The following is a 14,403-nucleotide window of genomic DNA, read 5'->3' on the forward strand; positions in this document are numbered from 1 at the left end:
GGGTATATGGAATACGACAAATTACAGCAACTTTGATCGGTATTTTATTACATTCTTAGCTTACATTTAGCAACAATTACTTAGAGATAAAGCAAATGGAAAACGTCTTGAATGGATCGGAAACGAAACGCTAAAAGGCAGGGCGGTGTTTGGTCTGTTCAATATTCTGCTGCTCGTAGATATCCTCTTGGATAGGTGTATGTGTATGGTAACCATCCTATTGAGTCGGTAAAATATACACCTACACGATGCTAACGATGGTTATGTTTTGGTTTTTTTTCTTTTTTAAATTTATAATGAACGAAACCAGATATAAAATATAACTAGAACATTTTTTAATGCAATAGCAAAGGCTGGCCTGGGAATGGGGTTGTTGTATGGTTTTCAACTGGGAAGCCGGGGTTACTGGAAGGTAGGAGAGTGCATCGTCATCAATCTATTACATTAAGCACCCAACGCCTGCTGTCTGGAATCAAGAGTCAATGTACGAGCACTTCAGTTGTGGCTGCTGCTGCTGCTGCTGGTACTGGTTGTGTTACATGCTTATAAAAATATGGGTAAACAGACTATCACGATCCACGTTCATGCGTACACACTCTCTCAGACATTCACACTGTTACACAAAGCTCTATTACATAAAGCCGTCTATGTGTGACCCTAATCTCGGTGCAGCAGGAATCTTTTAATGCTTTCCGGCAGTGGCAGGTCGTCAACCGCATCCTCTGGGACGTGCTCCAGGATTACATTGCGGCAGGCGCTTTGCAGGGACAAAACTGCGGAATCGAACAAGTAGATGGTTATAAATATACGGAAAAACATGGATCGATTCACAGCACTTACTGCCATCGAGCTGGATGATGCGGATCTGCTTGGTGGTACCGTACACATCGATAACAACAAACAGGGGGGCCATATTCAAGGGAATTTCCCTGGCGACTGGTCCACGGGACACACCATTAATGATGAAATGAAGCTCGCCCCTGGACGGGCAGTTGGTTGTAGGCACGTAAATGATGCCGATGCGCGAGCCTGTGTCAGTGAGCAGAATGTCAGAGTTTCCTTTGCCCATGGCCGGACGCAGCAGTCTTTTTGGCAGCAGGCCACGCGGTGTCTTTATATGCGGGGCATCGCCCAGTAGGTTTCCTAAGAGAGCAGGCGTTACCAAAAGCTTCACTGCATCAATGGCCGTCTACTCACTGTGTGACTGACTATAGGTCTCCGGCTCGATTATGTCGACGGGCTCCTGCCGCTGATTCATATCGAACTTGGAGATCGGATAAATCCAGCTGTTGCCCATATTGGCCAGGTCGGGCAGAGCAAAGTGCGGAAGGCCCTCGGCGCTTGCCTCAATCACATTGGGAGTCAGCTCGGTGAGGCCCAGGCGCATGTGGCCCGACCATCCGCGCTCTATCTGCTCAATCTCAATTAGGAATATGTCGCCCGGCGCCAGCGGTCGCTCCGAGAAAGCCAATGCATCAGCGAAGCTCGCCCTGCGATACGCGACGGTAGCATCGTCATCGAGCTGGATGTTTGACCCATGATAGGGATGGAAACGGCTGATCTGGCGCTTCAGACTGCCCACACTGTTCGACAGCGGATGCTGGTGCGGCGGCTCCGCGTCTGTTGGCCCATCGAGCTGGGCCGCCTGGTCCTGATTCTGGGCGGCTTCCATGACGCGTGGGCGTTAATAACTGGCGGTCAAGTTATGGCCTGTACTTCTTGACCTTCCTTTCCGTGCTATTATTTACCCTTTTTCGTATATATGTATCTATGTACATATATACATATGTATGTACATATATCTCGAAGCAGTGCTGCGAGCTACGACAAAATCTGATAGTGCTGGTTAGGTTATCATTAAAAATTGTTAAAAAAAAGGGTAAAATGTTTCCAAAAAGATTATTTTGGTATTGGTCTTATCATCCGAAGAGGTTTGTTTTTAATTTTTGATTTAATTTGTTTTAATCTAAAACATCCATGTCGCGATACTTATCGAAAAGAGGAGGCAAATCATCGCATAGTATCGCATTGCTTGACGTAACCGGAACAGCTGATCTGAATAACGCAGAAAAGGAATATTATTTGTAAAACTTGTATTTATTTGACTAAAAAGGAGTGAATTGAGTGACTTGGTGTTTTCCGTAGAAATGCGCATTCCCGGAACCCTCTATGCAGCACGTGGCCGCGCTCCCCAGAGCGAGAAGGATGTACCATTCCAGGAGATTCTGCCGCTGCGCCTGAAGAACACGGTGAGCGGCAAGGCAGACTCTGGATCGGATGTGGCTTGTCTGCAGGAGATGGGCATGCTCTTCGCCTGCATGAAGGACAACGAGTTCGTGGAAAAGTACTGCCACAAAGAGATACAGCAGTTCCAGAACTGCTTCAAGTGCTACATGGACCGCAAGTTTGAGGCCAAGAAAACCGTCAACCAAGGAGTCGTGCAGCCGGGCAACAACCTTAACTATAAGCAACTGAACAAGTACATGCGTCGCTTCCCCAATCCCGTCTAGAGTAGACTGTTGAGCCATTTAATAATACATACACTATTTACAAAGTAGTCGAAGACTTATTCCCATTATTATTCTAGTTCTTCCCTAGTATACCACATCGGCGTCGCCCAGGCCCGCAGAAGACTGGCTCTCGGTGGAGGGCTGGCTGAGGACGAAATTGGACATGGCACGCATATTGTGGAGCTGCTGGAGCTGGTGTGGATGCTGCTGCTGCTGATCGTACAGATTGCCGCGTTCTAGCAGATCGGAGAGCTTGGACGGCATTGCTAGATTGATATGCAGCGGATAGCCGCCATGTTCCCATCTGTCGGCCAGAATGGCCATGCTGCGATTCGCCTCCAGAACGCGTGCCCGCTGGAAGTTGAGGCGCTCTTGCTGCAGCTCCGACCATTGATCCTGCAGTGGATAGAATGGAAAATCAAATTTGGAAGAATACAAGAGCCTTGTTTTACTCACGAATCTGGTGCCGAGTCGTCCGAAATACTTGATCTGCTCCTGCACGTTGAGCACCTGCTGCATGTACCAGTCCCGCGCCATCTCCACCCCGTCCAGGCCAAACAGCAGCAGCTCCCGCTGCTCCTCCAGCTGCTTGAGCCGCTTCAGCATATTGTAGTCGATGCCGTGCTGGAGCGTGTGTCTGCGGGACTCGCGCCGCTTGCTGCTCGACTTCTTCGGTGGCAGGGCCAGGTTCCAGTCGGTGGCCGAGGCCGAGGTGGAGGATGATCCACCATCCGCGGATCCGCGATGCTTGAATTGTTCGCGGGCGGTCTTTAGCTTTAGCAACTTATGCTTGACTGTACCCGCATTTGCATCCCGCTCGCTGTGCATAAGATTCAGCTGCCAATTCTGGAGGGCGTGGCGAATGTCCGCCTTGCCCAAAGCCGGAGGAGACGTGGCCACGGATGCTGCCTGACGCGGAGGCTCGGGCGGTGGTGCTGGCGATCCGTACTCCAGATCAGCGCCCGGGCTTTGGCGCTGTGATCGAGGCCGAATCTTTGCTTCGCTCATCTGTTGCTGATTGCGCCGCAGGCATAGCTTCAGGCCGGCACAGAAACGTTCGAAGGAGAGAAGCCCACAGCTGGGTGTGACCCGGCGCAGAGATTCCAGGACCCCGCGCGGCAGTCCCTTCGACCCATCGTCCTGCCAACCCTTTTCGATGTCACGTAGCCGCTCTGCTTGTCGTCCAGTATGTCGAAGAGCTTCTTCATGGACAGCACGAATTGCTTGGGCAGCGCATCCATTTCCAGGGACTGTCCTTGGCTGGGACTGTTTCCATTGAGAGCATCGCTAGTGTTGAGGGCCAGCATGCTGGTGCTAGTGTTCTGCCGCAGCATCTTCCTCTGAAAGAGAGACCCAAAATGGAAAGTGTGTACTCGGATTATGGATGGTCCCACACAGTGGACTCAATGCATAACTTGAATATTCATGTGAGCCCATTTGGATCTTTCATGATTCAGTCAGCGAACGTAGTCTAAGACGTAGACAGAGGTGGAGATGTTGATGGACTGTATGATGGGAAAACCAAAGAGAATTGCCTAATCCATGGCTCACATCATCTTCCAAAAGGAAAGACTCACGCCCTGAACTTTTTTATACCGTTGCTAAAGGCACTAGTGTTTCTTGACGGACTTATAGGGCACACAAGAAAGGTTATTCGCCTTTCAAAAGTTTGCACTGTAAAATCATAAAACTGTCACAGTACCATTCTGCAATAGTATCTAAAGCTACGGCCTCCTTTTCCTGCTTTATTTCATATTTTTTCCCATTGTATTCGATTGTTTATAAACAAAAACTTCACTCAGAATCCAAATGCTTTTCCGAAGTTTCCGTAGTTTCCACCTACAAATTGGATTTAAATTTCTCCCAAGCCTAGGCTCTTAAAAAACCAATACTTTTTGGCATTATTGTACGAGTACTTACCTTAAGCTATGCGGAAATGTATCCACCAATTCAGAGTGCGATTCTGTGTGGCAGCCTTTTGAGGCCGTTCGTCAAGGCTTTGCACAAGTTTTGCACCTATTTTCGAGTGGTGGTAGTGGTGGCTCTAATGTGTATGTAATGCACTTCCTGTGCGGCGTCGCTTCAGTTCGGTCCAGCTCCCGGCCAAAACACCCAAACCCAACCGACTGGTTGTGCTGTTGACTGCACACTCGACTATGGGTCTCGAGACTGCGGCGGGCACGCATGCTCAACTGGTTGAATGGCGGCGGGACTGGTTTCGTTTCTGTTGTTGCTTTTTTCGGTGGAACTTTCAAACACAACACACACAGATACTCACGAAGAGCATAATGACCCTGTAGAACCAAAGGGGTCAATTGACCCCCCTCTCGAACTAGTTCTGCGCTGCTTACCGCGCAACTAGCTACGCAAATAGTTACGCGGGAAGCGAACGCGGACCAGGTCTTCGTCGACTACAATGTACTAGCTCTGTAACTAGTTACGCGGGAAGCGAACGCGGACCAGTCGAAAAAGAACCGAAAAACGAAGCCGCCTTCGTTTTGTTTTCGAAGTCGGCAAATAACCGCAATTCCCTGGAGTTGCAGTGCCCACTCAGTTATATTTTACCGAGCCACGCCATGCAATAAGCACCGAAATGGTAAGTTAATCGTGATATTTTACTGTAGTTGCGCTCGTGGAATGAACTGGAGGAAAAAATAAAATTAAATAGGGACATTTATGTAAGTAAATCTAAACTCTAAATTGTATGACTTTTTTCTCTGTCTTATCTTTATATTTTTATGTTTCACTTACAGATAACAGCAATGAAATCAATTCTCCAGCCAGCTGGCCTCTTGAGCGGCTTGAACTTTATTTTGAGTGAGGACATTGTTCTGGCATATAACGTCGATGGGGTCCTAATAGCGATGAGCCCCCCGAAAACACTGTACGGAAGGCAATGCAAAGGATGAAGAAAAGGGTGTTTAAAAAGAAGTATCTTGCCAAAAACCAGGAGTAGGCTAAGCATCATATAATTAAAAATTATTCGTTATATTGAAAGACATTGTGTTTTTATTTTTGTATTATTCCAGTCAGTTCTTTCCATACATTCGTCGAAGACGGACGTGTCGCGCATTGAAGTTTCTAAATAATCGCAAAGAGCATTCTGTGTGCTTATCTCGCACGAGAATCTATTTTTAGACCCTGCGTAGCGGTGTCGGTAACACGAGAACAACAAAGAACAGTAAGCGAAGTAAGCTGTCGTACAGCGGGCAAGCTTTTGCCCTCGGCCTGCGCGCAGCCGCAAACGAAGGGCAACAAAAGCTCAACTTTTCTTAGTAGCAAGAATTCTTGATGCTAGGCAATCACAAATTTGTAACAAGCAAATTTCGTGAAGTGCCAAAAAATGGACGTAGACTCACCTGATCATTCCCAGCTTAGTGATAAGCTTTCAGCGACTGATAAGATGAGGAAAATAGCTGGTGCACCTGCAGAATTCCGTGCCAGCTTGGCTAAAGACCTATATAAGGCAATTGGAACGCCTAACTACAATAGAAGCTTGATCGCAACGACTACAAGCACTATTACCACGAGCACACTATCTTTTTCAACAGGGAAATGTCCAGCGAATTACTCAATGGAAAATACCGTAACTGGCAGCATATGTTCAGTACCGAGCCCCTCGAGAGCTGAGGCGTCTACTTCAAGCTTAGCCAAAAAAGTATCCCAAGGAAAAGATTGTAGCTTTCAGATGCCGATGGTCTCTATTAGTAAAAAGCAAAAAAGAGCTGATAAAGTCTCAAAAACAATTAAAAAAACTACACACCCAGCTATTCCAAAAAATCACCCATTCAAGGGCCGCCAAAATTTTACACCTGTTACTACCCCTTCAGTAGCACTTCTAAATAATCGCTATGCAGCGCTATCTGAAGAAGCTGAATCTGTCATGGAACTGGACGAAGAAGAGCAACATGGGCTAGTAGCAAACGAAGCTAGCAATGAGCAGCAGCCGAGCATAGTGCCTAAGCCTCCAGCTATTTGCGTGCCGCAAGTGAATAAAATGGACAAACTCGAAGACGCCCTCAATTCTGTAATTCCAGCTGATGAGTATGACATTCGCACATCCAGATTTGGAGTTTCGCGTATATATGCAAAAAATTCCCAAGCTTTTCGAACAGTTATTGATATGCTGACGAAGCAAAACTGTGAATTCTGGCACCATCAGTTGAGAGAGGATACGCCGTACAGATTGATTATTCGAGATATCCATCCAAATGTACCAAAACACTTAATTGAGCACACTTTCACCGACAAGGGTTTCACAGTCATGAACATCTACTGCCCCAGGAAGCCAAACTGGCGTAATATTGAAATAAATGAAGAGGATGATCATGAAATAAATAACTTAAAAACAAGACAGAGTATGTTCTACGTGAACCTAAAGAAAACACCAAATATTGCAGAGGCACTTAAGATTACTCAAATTGGAAGGCACAGAGTAACAGTAATTAAGGCAAAGCACAGTAAAGAATTGGTGCAGTGCTTTAGATGCCAAGATTTTGGACATACGCGAAACTACTGCCTTAAAAAACCAGTCTGTGGAAAATGCTCTGGCGACCACTATACTGGATCAAAATCGTGCGAACTAAGTCTTAGTAACAAATCCATTTGTGCAAACTGCGGCGAAGATCACCTATCTAGCTATAAAAGTTGTTCAGTCCGAATTGAACTCAGCAAGAAGCTTAAGCCGACAGCCAGACTACCAGAAGATGGAATGCCTGCCAGTAGCAAAAATAAAAATCACCCAGTCGGATCGCAAGTCATCTCAAATGCCAATGTGAGGAGTGGGTTCTCCTATGCAGACATAACAAGACCGCGTGCAGAGAAAAATATTAACGTGAACACATTACATGACAGCTCCCGGTTGTTTAATGGTGCTGAAGATCAACATTTTAGTAGCAAATTCAAAATATTAGAAAAAGCTATAAACGACCTTAATAGTAGAATGGATCAAATGTTCAAACTAATACAGGATACGATGGAGGCAAACAAAGCCTTCCGCGACCTGGTACAGAAGCTTATTTCAAAATGAACAAGCTTCAATTAAAAATCGGATTATGGAATGCACGAGGGCTAGTCAAGAACATTGAAGAACTTAGACTTTTCCTTAATGCTAATAAAATCGATGTAATGTTGATAACAGAGACACATATGCGCCCTGGTCGGAGAGCATTCGTACCAGGATACGATCAATATTACGCTGATCATCCCAGCGGAACATCGAAAAGTGGCTCTGCTCTGTTCATACGATCGTCCATTGCCCATACTCAGAACGAACCTATGTCCAGGATAAACATACAAGTTGCCAGCGTGAGTGTGCCGACTAATGTTGGATGCATCAAGATCTCCTCAATATACCTGCCACCCAACCAACCTTGGAGTACAACTGATTTTGAGCAACTTTTTCTTAGCCTGGGGAACAGATTCATCGCAGGCGGTGACTTTAACGCAAAGCACCCATGGTGGGGTAACGTCAGATCATGCTGTCGAGGGAAGCGATTGCAAGAGGCCATCGTCAGTAGCACATGCGAAATCCTTGCCACTGGCGAGGCAACTTTCTTCTCATACAACACTCGCCTTACACCTTCTGCTCTCGACTTTTTCATTGTCAACGGGATTGCGCAAAACAAGCTGTCAGTCGAAACTAAATATGAACTCTCCTCGGATCACCTGCCAATTGTAGCATCAGTGCATCATTCTCCTCAAATCAAAACTATGAAGCAACAAATTCTCCCTCGAGGCTCTTGCGTTGAAGTATTTCAAGCCGAACTAGATAGTAGAATCAACCTCAACACGGAAATAAAAAGTCCCGATGATATAGAAGATGCAATCTCGATATTTATGAGAAACGTAATATTGGCTGCATCTTCTGCTGCGCCTGTAAACCAATGTTCACCAAGCCAACGACGACAAGATACTCTTCCCCCAAGTGCCGTAGCTCTCCTGCGCCTGAAAAGAAGAGTAAGAAGAGAGTATGCGAGAACGGGTGATACTCGAGTTCATCAAATCTACTTGAGACTATCAAACCGTTTGCAAAAGGTACTTGCAAAAGTCAAGCAGACGAGCATTGATAACATTTTAGAAAAAGCTGGCCCCGATGCATCTTTCAACTATACTCTCTGGAAGCTTACAAGCCGATTTAAAAGAGTAGTCATGCCTAAATCGCCAATTAAAAATCCAGCAGGCGGTTGGTGCTACTCCAGTCAGCAAAAGGCTGATATCTTCGCAGACGGTTTAGAGCAAAGATTTAAGCCATTTAATCTTACGTCTGCTGTTACACGAAGGGCCGTCGAGCTACAATTGGAAATGCCATTTCAAATGTCCTTGCCAGCAAGCCCAGTCACATTTCAAGAGGTGGTGCAGCAAATTAAGAAGCTGAAGGCCAAAAAATCCCCTGGTGAGGACCTGCTGGACAACAGGACTTTAAAACTTCTGCCTAAAAAAGCGCTGCTATTTATAGTGCTGCTCCTCAACAGCATTCTTAGGATAGGACACTTTCCTACCTGCTGGAAGATGGCGCTAATCTCCATGGTACCTAAGCCAGAAAAACAACACACAGAAGTCGATGGCTACAGACCAATTAGCCTGCTCTCAGCGCTAGGGAAGATGGCGGAAAGAATGATACTGAACCGCATCATGCAGCTTGAACCTGTAAAGAAAAGAATTCCAAAGTGGCAGTTTGGATTTAGACAAGGTCACGGCACGCCAGAACAACTTCATCGAGTGGTCAACTTCGCGCTTGATGCAATGGAGCAAAAAATGTATTCGGTAGCTGTGTTTATGGACATTCAACAAGCGTTTGACAGGGTGTGGCATGATGGCCTCCTCTTTAAGCTGAGAAACATATTGCCGCCGCAGCTATTCCAGCTGGTGAGTAGCTTTCTAATGGACAGAAGTTTTAGAGTTGTTGTAAATGGAGCAAAATCATCGAAGCGCCCAATCTGTGCAGGCGTCCCACAAGGCAGCGTTCTTGGACCAACGTTATATACCCTATATACAGCCGATATGCCTTCCTCAAGGGTAATAACTGGGTTGGACGAGGACGATGTGTTGATAGCAACCTACGCGGATGACACTGCAGTGCTGACCAGAAGTCCAAGCATAAATCTAGCTACGGAAGCTCTGCAACAATATGTGAGCAGCTTTGAGGTCTGGGCTCAGAAATGGAACATAGGCATCAACAGCAGCAAATGTGCTAATGTTACTTTTGCTACGAGAACACTTTCTTGCGGAGGCATTAATATGCTGGGCTCCACACTTACGCACAAGAGCTCGTACAAATACCTGGGTGTTGTACTCGACAGGTCACTAAATTTCAAAACCCATACTACCATGGTTCGACAGTCTGTGATGGCGAAAGCGGGAAAGATGGCGTGGCTACTTGCACCAAGAAATAAGCTATGGCTGTACAGCAAAGTCACGATATACAAGTCCATCCTCAGCCCCATATGGAAATACGCACTTCAAGTTTACGGCATCGCGTCAAAAACCAACTTAAATAAAATTAGAGTTGCTCAGTCAAAAATTCTACGACGAATATGCAATGCTCCATGGTACATACGAAACAGCGACATCGAGAGGGACCTAAAGGTTCCCAAAGTGGGCGATGTTATACAATTACATGCAGCAAGGTACTTGCAACGACTTGGTGGTCACCCTAATGCGCTAGCCAGACGTCTAATTAACCCGCCAAGGAAAAGAAGACTCAAAAGGAGTCATCCACTGGATCTCCCTACTAGATCCCTCCTATAACATCTCATTAACTTTTTGTAAATATTCTAAATAATGTATGTACCTACTCCATATATGTAACATTAAGTTTAAGTATGTATCTCCTGTGATCAATTGTTTTTCCCCTTAAATGTAAAACTAGATTAAGTTGCCACGAAAGGTAGCAGTAAACTTGTTTACAATAAAATACAAATTTTCCACATGAAAAAAAAAAAAATTATTCCAGACTGCCAGATTGACTACTACCAGTAGTCAGTTAGGAACTAGTTACTGGTAACTAGGTCAGAGCTAGCTACAGGTAATCGAAGGGTAGTCGAGTGGGGAACTAGTTGCTGGCTTTCTACTGGTAACTAGTTCGGAACTTCATCCTGAGCTACGGGTAATCGAAGGGTAGTCGAGCGGGAACCAGGGGGGGTTCCGCCCTAGGACATGCATGTGTTAAATTCTCCGCTGAAATACATTGCGGGTAATCGATCTGGAACCAGGGAGGTGAGAATGGTAGCTAGTGCGGCACCAGTGCGGAACTAGTTGCCTGGTACTAGAGGGTAGGCAGAGGCACCCATACACACACACACACGCACACACTAACAGAACACACTACCATCGAAGCGGTTTGGCCTAGCCTAAATCCCCGCAAGCGAATCGGTGAGCAGAGAAGAGCGAGAGATAGAGGTGGGGGGGCATTTTAGGAGGAATATATTTATTTATTAGTAGAAATTCAATGCGCCTGGCTTAATCAGTCAAAGAGGGAGCTAATCGCCTAAGTTAAAATTGTATCTGGGATCTGTCACGAACTGCAGACTCTACGCAATCCTAGCCGATGGATGCTTCACCAGGATCACTAGAATGAGCCCTTCATCTCGATCCTTCTCTCTTAACTGCTAAAGAGTATACTTCTGCTAAGGATCTAAAGATCTCATGGAGCTCTCACAAATCGGCCACTGACTTCCGGCGCACGTATTTGGCAAAGTAGTCCGGACGCCAGCACTTGCAGGAGCCGGGGATCAAGAACCAGTCGTAGTAGAGGCGCACCTGGAAGCAGCCCAGCTCATCGTGCCCATCGCAGTGGGCATCGGCTGGCGCCGCACCCGCTCCGGCTCCATTCGGACCCGTGGAGGAGGTGCCATCGGAGGCGGTGGCCACACCGGCACGCTTCTGCAGGTACTGCTGATAGGCCTGGAAGTCCTGCACCGAGGGCGCCTGGGTGGTCGTTGAGCTGGTGGGCACCGTGTCCTCCGCATTGGGGTAGAAGATCTCTGCAACCAGCAGGCTAACCCAGCGGGGCGAGGAGAGACATCCACCGTCGAGATAGTGGCACCTGGCCTGGATGCAGCGCGTCACCTCCAACGTCTGGGTGAAGTAGCCCTCGTAGGGGATCTGGACCACATAGCGCCAGGCGCCCTGGTAGTTCTTTGCGAACACTGGCGTGGCATACTCCACCTTGGCGGGGCAGGGTGTGGGCGGACCCTCATATCTAATGGGTCCCACTTCCTCCCGTCTCTCTGCTGTGGGCGTGGCAGCGGCAGCACTGCCAGTGTCTCCATGAATGGCCCGATATAATGTGCAGAATCTAAGGAAGAGAGATTATTAGGGATTAGCTCAAAAGACCTGCTGCAGTTCGTGACGGATGATGATGATTCCGATGAAGATTATGGGATTTACTTACACACCACCGCCATCGCAGAACTTTCGGGGTTTGCGCTCTTCGGCGGCTCTTTTCTGTTGCTCCTCTCGCTGCTGCTGCTGCTGCTGATGGTGTCCGTCCTCCTCGTCCAAAGCACGATCGAAGTAGATGTACTCATTGGACTGTATGCCATCGGGGACGCTGCGACGAATGCGTGTGGATCCGGAGCCGGGAGAGGGCCTGTCGATGTTGTTGTTGTCCAGCGGCTCCACGGGCTCGTCGCGTATGATCTGGGTGACCTTGGGCAAGGTGTCGTCGGCCTTCAGCACGGGCAGAGTCTTCGAGAGGAACTTCAGCGTCTGGTTGCGTATAAGCTCGCTGGAGGGGAGACGAATGGTTGTGGATTTCCTTAGGAATGCGCCTCTGATCTCAGATCAGGTGAAAGACTTACAAGGGATAGGGCTCGCCAAGTACGTTTTGTCCGAGAGGATTCTTGGGTATCTGTACCTTGTTCAGATCGCCGCAGATGTTGTGCACGGAGACGGTCGACTTCTTGCCCGCAGCCACATCCTTACAGTCCGAATTCACGAAGGTATACGGTGGCGGCCTGACCCTTGGTGGCAAGGCGTTCGGGGACTCCACAAAGGCGTAGTAGCCTTCAGGCGGCTGCGCCTCACCGTAGTCCGTTGCGGGCGATTGCTGCGACTGGCCAAGACCCAAGTGGGCCAGCAGCAGAAAGCTGAGAATTTTCTAAAAATAAAAAGACAGTCACAGATGAGGCATGGAAAAACAAATCAAATTAATTGTCGAGTTGAAGTCGAAGTCAGTCAGCATGAATGGTACCGCATTGTGTGGAACGAAATGCTCTCTCTCTCTCTCCGTCTGAGACATTTTTTGTTGTTTGGCGAAAGCGCGAAAGTTGCGGGCTTGAAAATAAACAAACCCGACAACTGAAAATTGAACTGAAACCAAACTGAAACTGAGATCCGAGACTGAGACTGAGTCTGTGATCTTTGCATCTCTGTGGGCCTGCTGCTCACTTGACCATTAAGTTCTGTGGCCCAGGGGACAGGAGACAGGCGACTGGGAACTTTCCCTGAAATTCTGGCCACTTCAATGAAATCAAAAGTTCAACAAAGAGATTCAGGTCAAGTCAGTAACATCTCTTTTGTGCTGGTGAGGGCGGCTGGCCTGGCTGTAGTCTTAGACACTTTGGAATTTCTCTGTCATTGCCACTACTGCTCTTCCTCAATCTGTGAGGATGTTTGTGATGTTTTATGCCCAAGTGATTCTGCCTGTTTTGGGGTACGATGCGTTGATCCCGAAAAACCAAGCTGTGGCATCTCTTGACTTCGTGACATGATTCACAGCACAAATTTGAATTCCGTCTAAGGGGAAATTGGGTCAAAGACTAAGGTCTCGTTTCATTCTTCTGTTTTCCACTTCTTGGGCCCATTCTAATGAGGCTAAAACTCGTTTGTTACAAAAAAAAACACCAACAAAAATGAAACGGAGAAACAACAGGAAAGAATTTGCATGGTAAATACTTGTAGCCTAATTGCAGATTTGAGAATTGACCGCATTTTGGACCATGGGTGATGGGTGATGGCCAGCAACAACTCCAGAGGTGGCTTCTCCAGCCAGAGAACTCTTTGGGATGGCGTGTGTGGGCTGTGCTCCAAATGTGTGCATGCTATGGCTAACGGGAAAGTTGCTTCGGCACACAAGCTAGAAGAACGCACCAACGGAACGGAACCGACTAGAACAGAGCCAAAGCCCCACTCCATATCCTACCACTCGACAGTTAGTTTAATTCATTAGCATACTCCAGAATCGGGCCATTTTCCCAGCCACACAGCAGTACCGTACGAGTATCGAGCGAGCAATTGTTGCAAAACAAATGACTTGGCCAACGAACTTCAGACATGGCAAAAACAGTTAGCACCAGCTATAAGGCGCCCATTCCTATGCCATGCCATCCCATTCCCTTTCCCATAATGACACATACCAACAGTAAACGATAATCCATGCTCAATGGGACAATCTTTTCTTCAGGCGATCAACTTCTTTCCGAAACGCCCACAATAATGGTATCTCGGTCTCGGTCTTGGCCTTCTTAAGAGTCGGGTCTCGGTTTTCTTTGATCCGCAGCGCGAACACAGAACAGAACAAGACGCGTCAAGTGCAGCAACTGAACTGAAACTGAGCCAAGAGTGGGACTCTGGCTTTGTCGCCTGCTGTTGCTTCTTGAGGCCCGGTCAACGAGCAAGAGCGTGCCGCAAGAAAGTGGATTGAAAGAAAGCTTTGCCTTGAATTTAGCATACAAGAGAGCTACAGAGAGACGGTGAGAGAGCCCCGAGTTTGGCGCCCGCAACCACTTTTCGTAGCGGTCTTTCCGGCTGACTTTGCTGGAGAGAAAATACATGCTCGTACATTACATTGCAGTGTAGAACTATATAGTATAATATGCCGCTACGCAATTTTCCACAACACTGAAAGAAGCAGCTCCAACCACTTAGGTGAGGTTAGGTTACGGCTGTA

General features: G+C 47.3%; 4 protein-coding genes across 5 annotated transcripts; 1 reads left to right on the plus strand and 3 right to left on the minus strand.

Moving 5' to 3' along the window:
* Positions 1-21: 21 nt before the first annotated feature.
* Positions 22-1,775, minus strand: LOC117192245 (neuralized-like protein 2). Its single transcript, XM_033396909.1, has 3 exons — positions 1,198-1,775; positions 841-1,143; positions 22-773 (listed from the first exon to the last, which is right to left on the minus strand). Exons 1-3 carry the CDS (start codon positions 1,670-1,672, stop codon positions 658-660), a joined length of 894 nt encoding a protein of 297 aa, XP_033252800.1. The 5' UTR covers positions 1,673-1,775; the 3' UTR covers positions 22-657.
* A 214-nt stretch (positions 1,776-1,989) lies between these two features.
* On the plus strand, positions 1,990-2,557 carry LOC117192247 (coiled-coil-helix-coiled-coil-helix domain-containing protein 1-like). Its single transcript, XM_033396911.1, has 2 exons — positions 1,990-2,084; positions 2,146-2,557. The coding sequence occupies exon 2, from the start codon at positions 2,148-2,150 to the stop codon at positions 2,508-2,510; it is 363 nt and encodes a 120-aa protein (XP_033252802.1). The 5' UTR covers positions 1,990-2,084; positions 2,146-2,147; the 3' UTR covers positions 2,511-2,557.
* Positions 2,515-4,753, minus strand: LOC108159401 (suppressor APC domain-containing protein 2). The gene is given in 4 exon segments (XM_017292641.2): positions 2,515-2,906; positions 2,967-3,673; positions 3,676-3,850; positions 4,431-4,753. Coding segments are annotated over 3 exon segments (1,188 nt in total). The 5' UTR covers positions 3,845-3,850; positions 4,431-4,753; the 3' UTR covers positions 2,515-2,594.
* Positions 4,754-10,933: 6,180 nt separating this feature from the next.
* On the minus strand, positions 10,934-14,291 carry LOC108160997. Of its 2 annotated transcripts, none has more exons than XM_033397400.1 (4): positions 12,706-13,385; positions 12,314-12,612; positions 11,905-12,240; positions 10,934-11,808 (listed from the first exon to the last, which is right to left on the minus strand). In XM_033397400.1, the coding sequence occupies exons 1-4, from the start codon at positions 12,751-12,753 to the stop codon at positions 11,166-11,168; spliced, it is 1,326 nt and encodes a 441-aa protein (XP_033253291.1). In that variant the 5' UTR covers positions 12,754-13,385; the 3' UTR covers positions 10,934-11,165. The 2 variants fall into 2 exon arrangements, with proteins under 2 accessions (XP_033253291.1, XP_017150794.2); XM_017295305.2 differs by lacking the exon at positions 12,706-13,385 and adding an exon at positions 13,871-14,291 and having other exon boundaries at positions 10,936-11,808.
* Between the last annotated feature and the right edge of the window lie 112 nt (positions 14,292-14,403).

The sequence above is a fragment of the Drosophila miranda genome, assembly GCF_003369915.1.
Source record: "Drosophila miranda strain MSH22 chromosome Y unlocalized genomic scaffold, D.miranda_PacBio2.1 Contig_Y2_pilon, whole genome shotgun sequence".
In the NCBI taxonomy this organism is placed as follows: Eukaryota; Metazoa; Arthropoda; class Insecta; order Diptera; family Drosophilidae; genus Drosophila; species Drosophila miranda.